The sequence below is a fragment of the Coenobita brevimanus genome, chromosome 102, assembly GCF_032717465.1.
Source record: "Coenobita brevimanus isolate Jiangsu-jjx chromosome 102, ASM3271746v2, whole genome shotgun sequence".
NCBI lineage: Eukaryota > Metazoa > Arthropoda > Malacostraca > Decapoda > Coenobitidae > Coenobita > Coenobita brevimanus.
In genome coordinates this window covers 14,082,673-14,099,191 of record NC_137055.1, presented here as the reverse complement: position 1 = coordinate 14,099,191, position 16,519 = coordinate 14,082,673, and the positions used below count along the sequence as shown (strand labels likewise).

Below are 16,519 nucleotides of genomic sequence, written 5' to 3'. Positions count from 1 at the left end.
GAGGGGATGGAGAAAGAGAGAGAGACTGACGAGACGAGTGTATGCTAGTAAGATGGAGTGGGGGAGAGGGAGGAGGACGCCAAGGATAAGATGGAGAGATGGAGTGGAGAGGAATATGAGAGGGGTGTGTGAGCTGGAAGCAGGGCAGTGGAATGGCGGGGGACCAGATGACGTGCAGGCGATTTATTTGTGGCCACCCCTTACGGGATTAAGTTGTCTGGCAATAGATAGATAGAACAGAGGTTAAAAGAGTAAGAGAGAGTTTTAAAAGAGGTAGAAAGGGAATGAAAGATAAATATGGCAGATTGTCTGTGGAAAAGAGAGAAAAAGTGAGCAGAGGGGTGAGAAAGGAGAAAGAGATCAATAGGATGGAAATAGTGGAAGGAATGGAGAAAGTCGAAATGGGGAAAGCCTCAGGATTGATGGAGTGTGTTGTGAAACAGTAGTAGAATGGAAATGGAAGATGTTAAAACTGGCCTGGGATGAAGGTAGAGTCCCGGAGTATTGGACTAGGTATAACTGTTCCCCTGTACAAGGGAAAAGTGGAAAAATAAGTGTTTGGTATTTATAAGGGCATTTGTCTTCTTGGTGTAATACGAATTAAATGTGGGAGGATACTTACTGAGTTAGAGAAATAACAGAGGAATTGGTTGGAGAAGACCCAAGGAGGTTTCAGGAAGGGAGGAGGTTCTGTCAATCAGATACTCATCCTAAGGTGTTTAGTGGAAAAGTTTCCTGAGAAGGGAGAGACGTTCAATGCTGCCTTCATGGATATGCAGAAAGCATATGACAGAGTGGGTGACAAAGATTGTGCAAAGTATTAAAAATATCTGGAGCAAATGTGAAGCCGCTGAATGCCGTGAAGTGTATGTATGAGGGCGCTTGGCCTGCAGTGCGTGTGGATGGGGAATTGAATTAATTTTTCTATGTGAATGTTGGATTGAAACAATTTTGTGTCATGTCTCCATGATAGTTCAGTTTGTATATGGATGGTGTTATAAAGGAGATACAAGATAGGGCAGTGGATGTTGGAGCAGCCCTAATGAGAGAGGGCAATGTTTGGAAACTTCATGTTCTGTCGTTTGCAGATGATACTGTATTGTTAAGTAAAGAGAAAGGGGAGCTTCGAGGCTTAGTGAATGAGTTTGGGAGAATATGAAACAAAATCTAAAAGTGAATGTTAGGAGGAGTAAAGTTATGGTCCTCGAGAGGAATTCACAGTGAGGCTGGATAATGAGGAAATGGAAAATGTGATCACATTTAAGCAGGTGAGTAGTGTTATAACTATGGATGGAAGTTCAAAGGATGAAATGCTTGAAAGGGTACAGGAATGATAAAAGGTTTGTGGCTCATTGAAAGCCGTGAAAAGAAATATGGAATTGAGAATGGAAGTAAAGAGTCTCTTCATGACAGTACTGTGATGCACTCTAACATAAGGAAGCGAAGCTTTGACTTCACTGAATGGACACCAGTCAATAGTGAGAGCAATGGAAATGAGTTATCTGAAAGGAGCTTATGGAGTTACTTGATGATACAGAACGACAAATGAGGAAGTGAAGGAGTTTTGTGATGTGAATGTCACAGAAAGCGTTGGGATGCGGTGAAGTGGTTTGGCCACTTGGATAGAATGTAGAGTGAGAGACTAACAAGAAGAGTGCATGTGAGTGAGGTGGAAGGGGGGAGAGGGAGGGGGAGACCGAGGATGAGATGGAGGGTGGAGTGGAGAGATACCGTATATGAGAGAGGAGGTATAAGGTGGGGGAAGGGCAGCGAAATGGTAGGGAACAGGGCGATATGGAGGCGATTTGTATATGGCCACCCCTTATGGGGTTAAGGAGTCCGGTTATAGATAGATATATAATGCTGAGTGGTTATGGTGTGTTGGTGATCATATTTTTTTTTTTTCTTATTTCAGGTGAAGCTAGTGCCTAGTGGCTATTGTATGTTGGTGGTGATATGACTGTATTTTTCAGGGTGCAAATGCTGTTGAATGGCGATGGTATGTTGGTATTGATATGATTTTTTTCCAGGTGCAAATACTGTCGAGTACCTGTGGTATGTTGGCGGTGATATGCTCTTTGTTCCAGGTGCAGCTAATGTTAAGTGGCTGTGTTATGCTGGTGGAGACATGATATTTTTTTTTTATTCCTCAGATGCATGTAGTGTCGACTAGTTTGGGTGAATGCACTGCCGAGCTACGAGTGGGTCTGGAGCACACTAACCCCACAGGGACGCTGCATGGCGGCCTGGCTAGTACACTGATGGACACGGTTAGCATTCTTTCCTACATGACCACCAGCAACGGGACCATAGGCCAGACCATCGACTTGAAGCTATCGTACGTATTCTAACCCTTTTTAAAAACCAAGAAGGATCTTTAATTCAGTCTGCTTCTACTTAATCGATGATCTCCCAGGAGTGTAACTGATGGTCTGGATGTAAGTCGACTGACGTGAATAGTATTCTATTGGAATACTAGGACTAAATATAAATTATGTGTCTCCCTTAATAATAGTCGTGTAACTGAAAGGGCTTTATGTAAGCATTTTTACCATAAGTAGTGATTTGGTAAGCTAAAAAAATAAAATAAATATGCTGAGGATGCCTATGCTCTTGTTAATTTAAAGTGGCCCAAATCTGCCATCTCTCCGTCTCGAATGCAGACAATAAGCATAGTTTAAGGTGCAATGCTCTGTTTTCATTAACTATTCCTATTACTGCTATCTCTCCACACTGAATGCTGAACTGTAGCAAAATATTAATGATAGGGTATGAAGCAAATTTCTGTCTACTACAACGTGGTCTACAAGAGGTACATGTAATTACAAAACAAACTTATCCCAGGGTAATGTTAGAATAACCTACATTAACGACTGATGTAAAGTTAAAGTATGCTAAAAATATCTACTAGTAGATGGTGAAAATAGGTCAAAATAATGCTACAAACATAAAGCCACGTCAAATTTCACGGCACCATACATTGTTCAGACGTGAGGTTCATTCTACAGCCTAAGATCAGATAAAATGTGTGATGCTTCATGCTAATAGTAAAAATTTTCCTTACTACTTGCTTCAGGAACGTTTACTTTGCCCACTTGTTGATTAATTATCCTTTCATGAACAGACTGAAGTCGCATTATCACGCGACACGTTAAACACGTACGAAAAACAATTTCAAGGCTGAGTAAAATTCTGAGCAAAAATTTTTAGAGCGACTCATTACCTCGAGGCCTCAGAATAACGTCAAGATAGCCGTTATTAATGAGCGAATTCAAATATAACTCCAAGTACAAACTTGCATCAGTTCATTAATAACAAAATATTGATAATACTTCAGGGCATCAGAGCAGTGTATTACTTGTATTTCCATTTATTTTTAAAGAAGGCAGCTGTAGCTGCTATTCCCAGGGGTGATAGCATGTTACTGTTAGGGAGAGTTGTAGCTCTTTTTTTCATTAACCCTCAGGACTTAGCTCCTTGGCATCTCTCCTTGATGATCTTTTTCTGTTTTAGTATTACGTACATCATACTAGAATAATCCCAGAGCCAGTTTTAGTTTGTCTATACCAAACTCCATGCAGTTGCACAACATGCTTTCTATTTCATGATTTTAAAAAGATTGCTTATGAGTAACCGTTGGGGGGGAGGGATAAATACCCCATTTTCAGCCCCTCTCCTGTTGGTGGCTGAATAATACAACCTTGGCTTTTGTTTGACAATATTTATATTCATCTCTACAATGTTGGCGGACTTTTCCCTTATTTCCTTTCTTTTGAACATCACTTCTCCTCTGAACCTCATGGTTTCCTCACTGAGATACGTAATAGCAATCCATTCTTTCTCTAATTTATAATGATTTCAGAGTTGAAGATGTCTGCTGGATTTACAGTCTGTCAAATAAGTACTGGTGAACAATAATCAACATACAATATGATGTTATACACGATAGATACTGAAAAGTGCCCATTGGTCATACCCCTCACTGGCAACCTGCTTTTGTAGGGTGTCAGATATTGCTTGTGAATAGCATTTCTTGTCTTGTGCATATGAGTACAGTACTTAGTGTATATATAAGTATTTTGCATATAGAATTATTTATTAAGACAAACCAGATAATTTTACTTCCAGATCATCCTGCAAAACAAGTACCAAATAACATAATAATTATGTTTGGCTGAAATAAGGCAGCATACCACTACCATATAGCATTATTTTTTGTCTTTTTTGACACGCAAGCATACCAACCTTCACGAGACATCAGCAAATATAACTATTGAAGAGTGTAGGACATAACTGTCACTGTCCTTCTATTTTTTATCAACTATGCATATGCAACAGGAACTTGCATTCGCGTTCCGGGACTTGAATTGTGTAATGCCTGTCTTTGACGCTCCTGTCATTCCCTGACTAAATACATCTGTGCTATTCACTTATTACCAAATAATACTTCCTATGCATTGACCTCTGACTATATTGCTTCTAAAGTGAAATACATTCTTTGAATATTTCCCCTTTCAGAAATTTCAATTTTAAATGTATTTAGTGTTCACTGTTACCTTTAATTCTCCTCTCCATTTACTGATCCAGATGGTGAATTGTCTACATCATAACAATGCAGCTTGCACAGCGCTTTGAAAATATCCCCTGGCCACCAAAGAGAGAATTCCATCATAGCTGGCTTTCTTCTCAAACGTAATTATTCGGCTTAGTCTGTTAGTCATGACGGTCCACTGGGCGCCTCTGGCCACACTTTCATCTAAGTAACCTGTTCACCACAATCTTATTTCACTGTACTATCATTCCAATCAGACTTGTAGGCCCTCCCAAGAAGTGGCACATGTGTCATGTCTGCAATGCAGACTGAGGAACTGTCTGGCAGTATATTTTTTTCCCAGGAATGACCAATACTTCCATATCTGAGACCCATAAGAGTGTGTGCACATTACAGAGGTTATTACCTCGGTCAAGAATACTTGCTCTTTAGCAATGTGGAAAAAAAAAAAAAAAAAAAAAAAGACTTTGCCTAATTGCGGGTTTTGATGTTCTTCATAACCAGTAGGTGGCCCACAAGAGTACCGGCTACATTTTTTTTTTCCCCTAAATCTCATTTATTGAGTATTTCTGCTTGGACTCGTGCCAAATCTACATTTCAGCTTCCTAAAAATCATTTCATTTATCAAAAATGATTAAAACTATCTAGTATTCTTCCCATTCCATTCAAATTGCCAAAAATTTTCTAGTAACTTCATCGTCCTTCTCTTCTCTTCTCTTTCCGTTTGGTATGGTACTGTTTTTCCCTGCTAATAAGGCAGACGTCTTTGTCCAGGCTTTCACCGTAATTCCATTCTGGGCGATTTGGTGCTATCGCTCAATCATCCCCTTCTTATGCCTGTAATTAAAATGTATTCAAAATGATACATTTTCGGCTGTTACTGACCTCTTCTCAGTTACAGCATACACTCATGATGAGTTTCCTCCTGTTGTTCTCAAGAACTCTTCTTCTATGCTAATACTGTTAGTATGTAAATTATTTAGCTTTTGTCTATTCTTGCCAGGAACATTTAGAAGCACCATTCTTCTCATTATCCTTCTAACTGCTAGTAATGGTTCTGTCAGGGACACTCCACTGACCTTTTGTTCCATCATCCTTTCTGGCCACTGGTCATCGTGGTAGTGTAAGGTGCTGCGTTGTAAAGTGTCGTAGTGTTAAGTGTGGTAATGTCAAGTGATGCATTGTAAGGTGTAACTTTGTAGGTGTGGTAGTGAAGGTTGTGGTAGTGTATTTGTGGTAGTGACAGATGTGGTAGTGTGAGGGGTAATAGTGTAAGGTGTGGTACTATAGGGTATGCTATTATAAGATTCGGTAGTGTAAGGTGTGGTAACGTTAAGATGTGCTATTGTATGATGTAGTGTTGTAACGTGTGGTAGTGTAAAGTGTGGTGGTGTAGGCTAAGGTGTACTATTGATAGTTGTAGTCTTGTAAGGTGCAGTAGTGCAATGTGTGCTATTGTCAGGTGTAGTTTGGAAAGGTATGGTAGTGTAAGGTGTGCTAGAGTATGCTGTGGTAGTGTAAGGTGTATTTTTGTAAGGTGTGGTAATGTAAAGTGTAGTAGAGTAAGCTGTGGTAGTGTATTGTGTAGCACTGTAGTGTGGTAGTGTAAGGTGTGGTAGTGTATAGTATAATGTACTAAAGCTGCTGATTGACCTCCTCAAGCGCAGTCTGTTCCTTATTCGTGCGTGACCATTTTATGAGTCCATTATTTCTTTAAACGGATATATGTATAGTTACCTATACCGAAAAAAGAATAGCCGTGTTTCTTCTAGATGCTGATGGCTGCAGTCACTTGTTATCCACAGTTGTGACATAAACCAGTATGTTAAGGGACTTTGACCTTCGAAGGAAACATTGGCAGGGAAAAAATGTGACTCCACTGTGGTACTTCGTAGTACTGCTAACCCTGGAACACAAGGAAAGATTTCCTACGTAGAAAAAAATAATGTTGGTCAAACAAGCAAGAAATGCATGGGTTAAAGGTAAATATTATGTCTGTTTCTAAGACCTACAACACGAAAGAATCTTTCCTAGGCAAGGTATATAAGCTATTAACAAGAAATGGTAGGATTTTACTGCGTAAAGAAATTAATATCCGTACATAGTAAGAATTTCCGTAAGTTTTCACACAGTGGGGTCTATGAAAGGAGTCAGGTATATTTGTGCACGTGTGTGCGCACGTTTACATGTGAACGTGTGCCTGTGCTTGGGTGGTGGGTTCACTGATTTAAGTACGGTTGATGGAAGCGTGTCAAAAAGGCAACGTTAAGCTCACCCTGAACTACCTCTTTGTCCTTTTCTCCCCTTACCCATTCTATATGATTATCTTTCGGTCTCGTACCAACTGCAGTTGAAGAATTTGCTACATGACAGAGCAGAGTTCGTATATATATATATATATATATATATATATATATATATATATATTACTTTGAATCCGTCCTTCCTCACAGTTGTGCTTTCCCATTCAAGAAGCTCCACTGACACTAGATAGGGCCCATGGACTGAACTGGCATTGTACTATAACTAGGATTTTCAAAATTATTTCAGGAGTGACTAATACCACCCTGGCTGTCCCTTGGGATACGACACTGGACTGATTTCGTAAATTGCTTATTTACCCAAAAAATTGTTTATATTTTTCTCTTACACAATACCACAAGGAGCATTCAGAGAATGCAATATCCGCGCAGTACAGTATATATGATCTAAGAATCATGTATGTGACGTTGACCAATGACCGGGTGTTCGATGAACCAGGTTCCTTTATGTTTGCCACTATTACGCTTGGCTGAAATCGGATCAAATATGTTTGAACAGTTATTGCCATGTGACCTTAAACTTTGGCCAATTAACCTCAAAAACGAATTTCTTCGTCTTTGGCTACCAGTAGATCCATGCATCAAGCTGCCATGATTAGTTCAAAGCAAATGAAAACCGAATTATAGAGTTGAACAGTAATTTTTACCATGCTCTATGTCTTTGACCGCTAACCAGTTTTTCTCAAAATCGGATCCCTTCATAGTTGTTTTACTCTGAGCCATTCCATACAGTAGAATTTGGTCAAAATCAGATAAAAACTATTTTGGCTGACCATGTCATATGGCCTTGCTATTGGTCTTGTAATTGATTATATAGTAGTCATAGTCGAGCTGTACGTAATAGTGAGTGGATATGTGAGGAAACAACTTCAGTTCACTTGTAGTCGATGACAGAAGTTAAAGATGGATTTTTTTTTTTTAATGCGAGGAAGAAGGAACCAAAGGCTGAGCCCGCATTAATGTTCCTTCCAAGAAAGAGAAAACACAATACAAAAGAGAGCCAAATTCAAGATCCGTTCATTTCGAGATGCCTGGACACACTGCTTTTGAAGGACGGGAGATCATAGGAAGTAGGAAATACAGACAGAGGGAGACAGTTCCAGAGTTGACCTGTTGCATAAATGAAGGACTGAGAGTAACGGTTAACTCTTGCTTTAGAGAGTTGGACAGCAAAAGGATGAGAGTTTGTTGCTAGACGGGTGCTACGCGCCCGCTGTAGAGGTGGAGGGATGCAAGCAGACAGTTCAGAGAAGCAGTGACCATTGAAGTTTTTTTTATTTTTTTTTAATATGTCCGACTCTGGGCATAGGCTTCACAGCCGGCTTTCAAGGCCCAGTAGCCCTCCTACGTACCGCACACCTCTACATGTCACCACTTCGGCGCTAACACCCACCGTCCATATTGAATACATGCTAGGGCTGTCTCATACAGGACTGGTGTACTGGTATTAGCGGGGGTATTTTTACATGTCGGCGGGTCTTCTGGTAGATCAGCGATAGAAAAGAGACAAAGAGGCAACAGCACAGCGAAGGGAGCCAGTAAGAGGAGGAGAGTTGATGAGACGAATAGCCTTTGACTCCACCCAATTTAGAAGAGCTGTATGTGGGGAGCCTCCCCACACATGAGAGTTGTACTCTAAACAGGGGCGAATAAAATCCCTGTATAAAGTCAAAAATTGGGTCTTGACTGTAGTTTTATTGTCCTCAAAGGGAAAGCTCAAGTTGAACACTGTTTTTATTACACAAGGGCGTTTATATGCTAGCTAACTTCTCTCTAGACTGCTTTTCTCGCTCTCTCTCCTGACAACCTCTCGCCCCTGTCGCTCGCTTCCTTCTACCTGTCTAATTCCTCCTTTCTTGTATAGGAGAGCTTGTGTCACTTGTACTGTACACGTGGGGATTGTTCTAGAAGCCTATGTGTGTGTATTTCTCCGGGTCAGTCAGGACCACTTGATGGTCGTGATCGTCAGCTTTTACCCTCCCGGAAGGGAGCTGAGAGCTCATATAGTCTGATCTAAGGGCAAGGCTGTGACCTTCACACACGCACACACCCGTCCCCTTGCCCAAGGGGGACAGTAACTACCCACTTCGTCAGTGAAACTTTTCGCAACCTGAGCAAGGCACGAACTCCCATTTACCAGATGGCAAGCGAGAACACTACCACTGAGCCAGCGGTGTGTGTGTGTGTGTGTGTGTGTGTGTGTGTGTGTGTGTGTGTGTGTGTGTGTGTGTGTGTGTGTGGTCACAAGGCCCTGCTTGTGGGCCCGTTGTGCCATGTGAGACATCCCAGAGAGGTGTTACGTCATATCCTTTCCCACAGATAGCTTGCCTTTCATTACATTCACACTTTAAACTACCTATCTATTATGCACTGTATTATGATAATGTAGATTCCTAACATCGCTCGGTCACGCCAAATGGCGAATCTACGACAGCATGTATCAGTGACAAACTTTAATCTATTAATGCATAATATTGAGTATAATATTCTATAGACCTAATATTCATGATAATATTGTCTATCTATCTATCTATTGCCAGACGCCATAATCCCGTAAGGGGTGGCCATTTGACTTTGAGATATTTGTTTTACGGGGAGGGGCACTAACCCTCCACCAACCCACTTGCTGACATGTAGGGAGCACGTAGGGTTTGGTTATATGGTTACCACCCAGCGTTGTAAATGGTTTCTTGGCTTACAGGAAACCATTTGGCTTGTCACTCAATGTAAAGCCACCTGTAAAGGAAAAAAAAAGCATTAAGAAGTGACAGGAAAGATGGGAGAAATAGGAAGAGAGGAGGGCAGGCACAGAAAAAGAACAATAAAGGCTACGCAAGAAGTAGGCAGCACTACATCAAGTGAGTGGATGATGGTCGTCACCACCTATCAATATTGTACTGACCTAATAATACATTGTAAACATATTGTATACATAATGGAGCAAATATACTATGGTAAAATTGATTATAGAATACTGTATAACATATTGTTAATGTGTATGTTTAACAGACACACACATATATCCAAAGGCAGTACAATGCCAAGATTAAAGTAAGAGTTTTTAATATATTTGTAATTCATCTATATGAGATATAATGATGTTGTTATAAGTAGTGGATACTTGTATATCATGTAATATTAATTCATGTGTCGTCCCATAATTTTTTGCATATATATATATATATATATATATATATATATATATATATATATATATATATATATATATATATATATATATATATATCATCATCATCATCGGTTGAGGTCCACTGCAGGACCGGCCTATCCTTACCGAGGCAGGGACGATACAGCCAAAGTATCTCTACCCAGTGGCTTAGGCTGTCTGGCAGAGACTGTATGTAGGGTGAGAAGTGATTGTGAGTGATTGTAGTGTTGTAGTGGCTTTGGATGTGTGTGTAGTCTGTGAACCAAGTGTAATCGGCCCACCTTAAGCCGATTGGGTGCAAGCATACTAGTATGAGACACTAGCTCAACCACAGCACCCCTTGTGTCCGCCAAAATAGCAAGTGGCTTGGTGAACGCTTCCCAAAGTTTTTACAACTCTGGCGGGAGGCAAACCCGCGTTCACCAGCGTGCGAAACGCACATTCTACCACCGTACCACAGAGGCTCCATATACTGTATATATATATATATATATATATATATATATATATATATATATATATATATATATATATATATATATATATATATAATTTACATTATTTACATAGTATATACCCTTCATTTAGGGGTTCTCACTTGAATGTTAGTCTTCCTCCAGTTAATACTGACTTTAAGTTTGCAATAATATTCTTGCTCACATTCTGTGCATTGCCAACAGCACTATTGGAATACAATAGAGAAGATGATAAAGACAGTAGGTGCTGGGCTATACACATAATATGGGTTGAACATACTCATACTCAGTTCTTCCCAATGGCTTCATTGTTTCATTGATTAGTTGCATAGTTTGAAACTTAGGTGAAGTCAACTTAATATTTGTGCTCATGTTTAAATCCATCTTGGGCAGTGGGTGGCAATATTTGTGTGTTTGACTGAAGATGGCATAGTGATTGCTGGTAGATAAAGTGGACATGGATGGTGTAAGTTCAGCACAGTATGTAGTGCCATAATTTTAAGTATAGCATAAGTTAGTATTGTAAGTGTAATCTTAAGCTTAGGTAATGTTATAAATATAATCTGTACAGTTCATTTAGCTGTTAAGCCCTATATTTAAGTATAGTCTTAGTTGATATTCATAATGTGAGCATGATTCTGATATTGATAGTACAAAGGCGAGTAATGGTGTGAATGTGATTAACTTTTATTGCATATGAACCAGCCGTTATTAACAAAGACGTATAACCGCGGAAATTTTAGTAGGGATTAATAATCGTGAATATCTTTCTTCATATTCTGATCTAGAGATTTATATGTCAGTGTTAATAGTGCTCCCCTTTTTTAACTATGCAGTGGTGGATTGAGAGTTGTCTGAAATAAGGTTGTTGATGATAATCATTAGTGCAGGGCGAACTTCATGTTACTGGAGTCGTGTTTACGGTCACGTAGGCACATGAACCTTGTATGGTAATAAAACTGTTCGGATTCCTAATTGATTTGGCTTCATCATGATTAAAGTTCCTTTATGCCTATAACAAAAATTTTAAACATCGTAAGTCACTTTTCTACGTATGTTGAGTGCAAACGTACCTTTCATATTCTTTGGAGAACTTAGAAGAGTCAATAATGTTACAAGGTAATCAGTTAAAGTTCTAGCCGATTCATGAATACTGTAATGATGAGTATAAAAAGTTAGGGAGCAGCGTCAAACAACACACACACACCACAAAACCAGCCAGGAGACGGAGTGTGTGTGCTGGGCAATCCCCAGGCCCTGTCTCCCCGCTTACTAATTTCTAATCAGCCCATACCCCACTGACCGGGCTAATGTATGGCCCGGCCTGCACTATAGGTGCAGGAAATCTGTAAACAAAACAACGTCAAACAATGAGACCGCCGCTCCTCTCCCCATCGTTCACAGGTTAGTGCCGAACTCTCATCCTCCACCCACCCCTCTCTTCCTCTTGTAATGGAAGTTATGCGTTCGTCAGTTACACTGGTGATATTTCCTCTGATCTTACTTGTACTGAATAATGAGACCACCGTTCCTCTCTCCATCGTTCACAGATCGTGCGTTCAAGCCACTGCCTAGTATCTCACACTAAATCACAGCCCCCTTCCTTTTTCTTAGTTCATGCAATCAAAGTGCTTATTGGCTGGTCCATTTGATTACTGTCCATTTGAATATTGTATTCAGTTGTATATGATTCTTTAGTTGTATCTATTTAGTCTTAAGAGATTATTCTTTGGTGGCAAACTTTACGTTCCTTCCCGAAGAGTCCAACTGAGACCACGGGATTAATATATCCAGGTGTATCAGTATTCTTTAAATATTAATTTAGGTTGTAAAGACTCATAATTCTGGAGTTACAGACCGTGATTATATTTCATCTGCTTATGTTCATGAATGCAAAATTTTAATATGAGTTGTGGGTGTTTGTGAGTGCATATGGGCCTGGTAGTGAAGGGGATGAAGAGAGGGAGTCTTCCTGGAATGATATTGATGAGTGTCTGCAGAGTTTTGGAGCGAAAGTGAATGTGGAAATGATGGGAGATCTGAATGCTAGAGTGGTAAATACAGAAGTTGGTGTAGTTGGTATGCATGGTGTGCCTGGAAGAAATGGAAATGGGGAACGAATGATAGGGATGTGCATTGAGCGATAGATGGTGATTGGAAATACCCTGTTTGAGAAGAAAGATATTTGTAGGTATACATGGGTGAGACAGAAGGGTGGAAGGGTTGTTGATAGAGCATTGATGGACTATGTGGTTGTGTCCAGGAATGTAATAGGAAGATTGTTGGATGTGAGAGTTCTCAGAGGGGAGGGTGGAGGACAGGAGGTACGTCTGACCACTACCTGGTGGAGGGAAAGCTAAGAGTAGGTAAGAGATGGGTGAGAGCTAGGAGAGTTAGGTGTGGCAGGGAGGTTTTGAAAGTAAGTTGGATAAAAGAGAGAAAATGATAGAGTATCAGGAGAAATTGAAAGATGAGTGGAACGCAGTGAAAGATCTGGAAAATGGCAGTGTGGAGGAGGAATGGCAGTTGTTTAAGAGTGCTGTAGTGGGGCATGCGGAAGAGGTGTGTGATGTGAGATGAGTGGGTGGTGGTGTAAGAAAAAGAAGTGAATGATGGTGCGAGGAAGTAAGTATGGCTGTGGCTGAAAAGAGACGTGCATATGAACTGTGGCTGCAGAGGAAGGATGAGGTGTGATATGAGAGGTATGAGGAATAGGGTGAGAACGGCTGTGCGTGATGCTGAAGTGGTAGCAGATGAGAGGTGGGGTAGGTGGTTGACTGAGAGTTTGCAACAGAATAAGAAAATGTTTTGGAAGGAGGTGAAAAGGGTTCAAAAGGGAGAGTCTTGGAAGGAAGAGCGAGGAAAAGCAGAAGATGGAAGGATGTTAATTGAGATGGATGCAGTAAGGAAGAGATGGGCAGAGTATTTTGAAAGATTGTTAAATGTAGAGGAGGAAAGGGAGGCTGAGATTGTGGCAGATGGAAGGGTGCAAGGAATAAATGTGTTGTGAGAGTTGAATGATTCTTTGATCACGAAGGAGAAAGTGCAGGAGGCAGTAAAGAAGATGAAAACAGGGAAAGCTGCAGGTATGGATGGGTGTGCTGCAGAATGCCTGAAGGGTGGTGGAGCGACTACTGTTGACTGGTTAGTAAGATTGTTGAATGTGTGCTTTGTGAAAGGTATGGTGCCAGTTGACTGAGCAAGTGCTTCTGTGGTCAATTGTATAAAGGCAAAGATGATAAGTATGAATGTACTAGTTTTAGGGGATAAGTATGAATGTACTAGCTTTAGGGGTATAAGTCTGTTGAGTGTTGTAGGTAAGGTGTATCGTAGAGTGTAAACAGAGTTAGAGAGGGTAGAGAGGGAGTGATTAGTGATGAGCAGTGTGGCTTTAGGAGAGGGAGGGGATGCATGGATCAGGTGTTTGCTGTGAGACAAGTGTGTGAAAAGTATTTAGCAAAAGGCAAGAATGTATTTTGGGCGTTCATGGATTTAAAGAAAGCATATGATAGAACTGATAGGAAGGCTTTGTGGACTGTTTTAAGATTCTATGAACTTTATGGTAGGTTACTAAAAGGTGTGAACAGTTTTTATGTATATAGTAGAGTGTGTGTAAGAGTGGGAATTACTGTGAGTGATTGGTTTCCCGTGAGAGTTGGGCTGCGGCAAGGATGTGTGATGTCGTCTTGGTTGCTTAATATTTATATGGGTGGTGTTGTAATGGAGGTGAATGGAAGAGTTTTAGGTCGAGGTCTGAGTCTGGTGAATGTTGACGGTAGAGAGTGGAATCTGAAGCAGCTGCTGTTTGCAGATGATACTGCATTGGTGGCTGATTCAGAGGAGAGATTGAGACAGTTCGTAGAGGAGTCTGGAAGGGTGCGTGAAAGGAGTAAACAGAAATAAATGAGAATAAGAGTAAAGTGATGAAGTGTGCGAGGTCGGTAGATGGTAGGATGATGAATATAGTTTTGAACAGTGAGTTGCTTGAGGAGGTAGAGTATTTAGGGTCACATGTTGCTGTGGATGGAAAAATAGATGCAGAAGTGAAGTTTAGAATGAATGAAGTAGGAGAGGTGCTGGGAGGAATGAAAAAAGTGTTTAGATGTTGTTTGCTTAGAATGGATGTTAAGAGAAGGGTGTATGAGGGTGTTGTGATACCGACTGCGTTATATGGGGCTGAAGCATGGAATATACTGTAGGTGTAGCAGAGAGGAAAAGTTTGAATGTAATTGAGATGAGGTGTCTGAGGAGTATGTGTGGAGTGACGCTTATGGATCGAGTGAGAAATGATGAAGTGCGAAGGAGAACTGGAGTTGTTCGGGAGATGGCTGATCGAGTTGAGCAGAGGGTGTTGCGATGGTTTGGGCATAGTGAGAGAATTGGTAATGAGCGATTGGTGAAAAAGATAAGTAGATCTGATGTGAGAGGTGTAAGGCTGAGAGGAAGACCATGAATAGGATGGATGGACAGTTTGAAGAGAACGCTGGATGCGAGAGGGATGTCTGTCGAGCAAGGAAGAGTGGCTGTGAGTGACAGAAATAAATGGAGAGAAATTGCGAATGAGTAAATGATGACGCAGCCCTGAGAGGATAGTCTCCCGCATTTGGTCTGATCAGCTGATCAGGTCAGGTGCGGGTAAGGGGATGGGTCTGTTATGATGTGGCAGGGGTAAACCAGCTCTGCTGTCGGGCCCTGCTGCGGATGTCACTGATTGCACTGTGGAGTTGACCCTCGTCCAGTGTGGTGGGTGAGGATTTGTCCCTTCTCAGAAGCTCTTTGGGGATAAGATGCGAATGAATGTATTTTGTGCTGATGGGCAAATTGGGAGTGTGTCATCCTGTCTCGGCTACCTCCTTTTCTTTGGGGGAAGCTGCCTAGGTATGTAGATAGATGTTCATTCACACTTTGAAGAGAATCTGTCTTTCGTTCTTAATACTTAGTAAATCTTAGGTTAAATTATTTCGAGTTTCAATCTTGCTAGTCTAAGGAGTGGTACAAACGAGATTGAGTGGCCAGCAAGGGGTACTAATATCTATTCTGCTCACACACCCTCAAGTAAGATCACGCTACCCTGTTTCCCATAATCCCTAAATCTGTCAAAGAAGATCACGCCACCCCATTTCCCATAATCAAAAAAGATGACGTTACCCCATTTCTCAAAATCTCTAAAATTCTCATCATTACAAGGTGGCATTAGAGGTATCAAAACTTTCCTGCATTACAAATAGTCTGGTGCTATGTATATTCCTGATGCTGAAGTATGAGATGGTGGTTATCTGGACAAATTATGTAAACTGATGTGTTGTGAGTGAAGTAAAAAAAAAAAAACGTGAATATCCAATGCGTCGATGGTGTATAGGTTTATCTGGAGCAAATGTGAAGTTGCAATGGTAATGAATGTCATGATTTCTTATGATAGCCATTTCAAAAGGGACTGTTCCAGTACGCTCAAACGTGAAAATGTACATAGGACAAAGGTGAACGGCACGTAAGGATGTACGGCACTTTCGTTCAATCGTTGATTCATTAGCAAAACTGACAGTGTCCTGTCTCTAGGAGACCATGATGAGTTCAGTGTCTGTGTTGATGTTGATGATGACCAAAGTGTCATTATTCTTAGAAGGAAATGGGTATATTTGATAGACTGAACAGATCATCGGTTATGAATGGTACATGAACTATTACTGATGTTGGTGTTAAGGTTGCATCTACATATGGATAATAAAACATGAAATTCCTACCCCGGAACAAAGGCTTCAGACTATGTTTATGTATGCCTTGACTAATTATCTGACGTAGATCGTGAACTGGAAGTAGGTCAATAGTGATCGTGCCATTACCAGCATTTGCAATATCTTGCATAAGTGCCCTGTAACGAACTCAAGTGTTATCTGACTGGAGTATTATTGTGTCAACATGTTCCGAGATTACTGAGAAGTGTTGGAAAAGTGTCATGTTTCCTTCCATGGCATTTATTTTGTTCACACACTGGTGAGTTATA

General features: G+C 40.7%; 1 protein-coding gene across 1 annotated transcript in view; it reads left to right on the top strand.

Annotated features, from left to right (window-relative positions):
* The first annotated feature begins 1,241 nt into the window (after positions 1-1,241).
* Positions 1,242-16,519, top strand: part of LOC145415390 (acyl-coenzyme A thioesterase 13-like) — a 31,085-nt gene continuing 15,807 nt past the window's right edge. Inside the window, exons 1-2 of the mRNA XM_080284673.1 lie at positions 1,242-1,268; positions 2,154-2,338. Of these exons, the coding sequence (XP_080140799.1) occupies positions 1,242-1,268; positions 2,154-2,338 (212 nt within the window). The remainder of the gene's footprint in view (positions 1,269-2,153; positions 2,339-16,519) is intronic.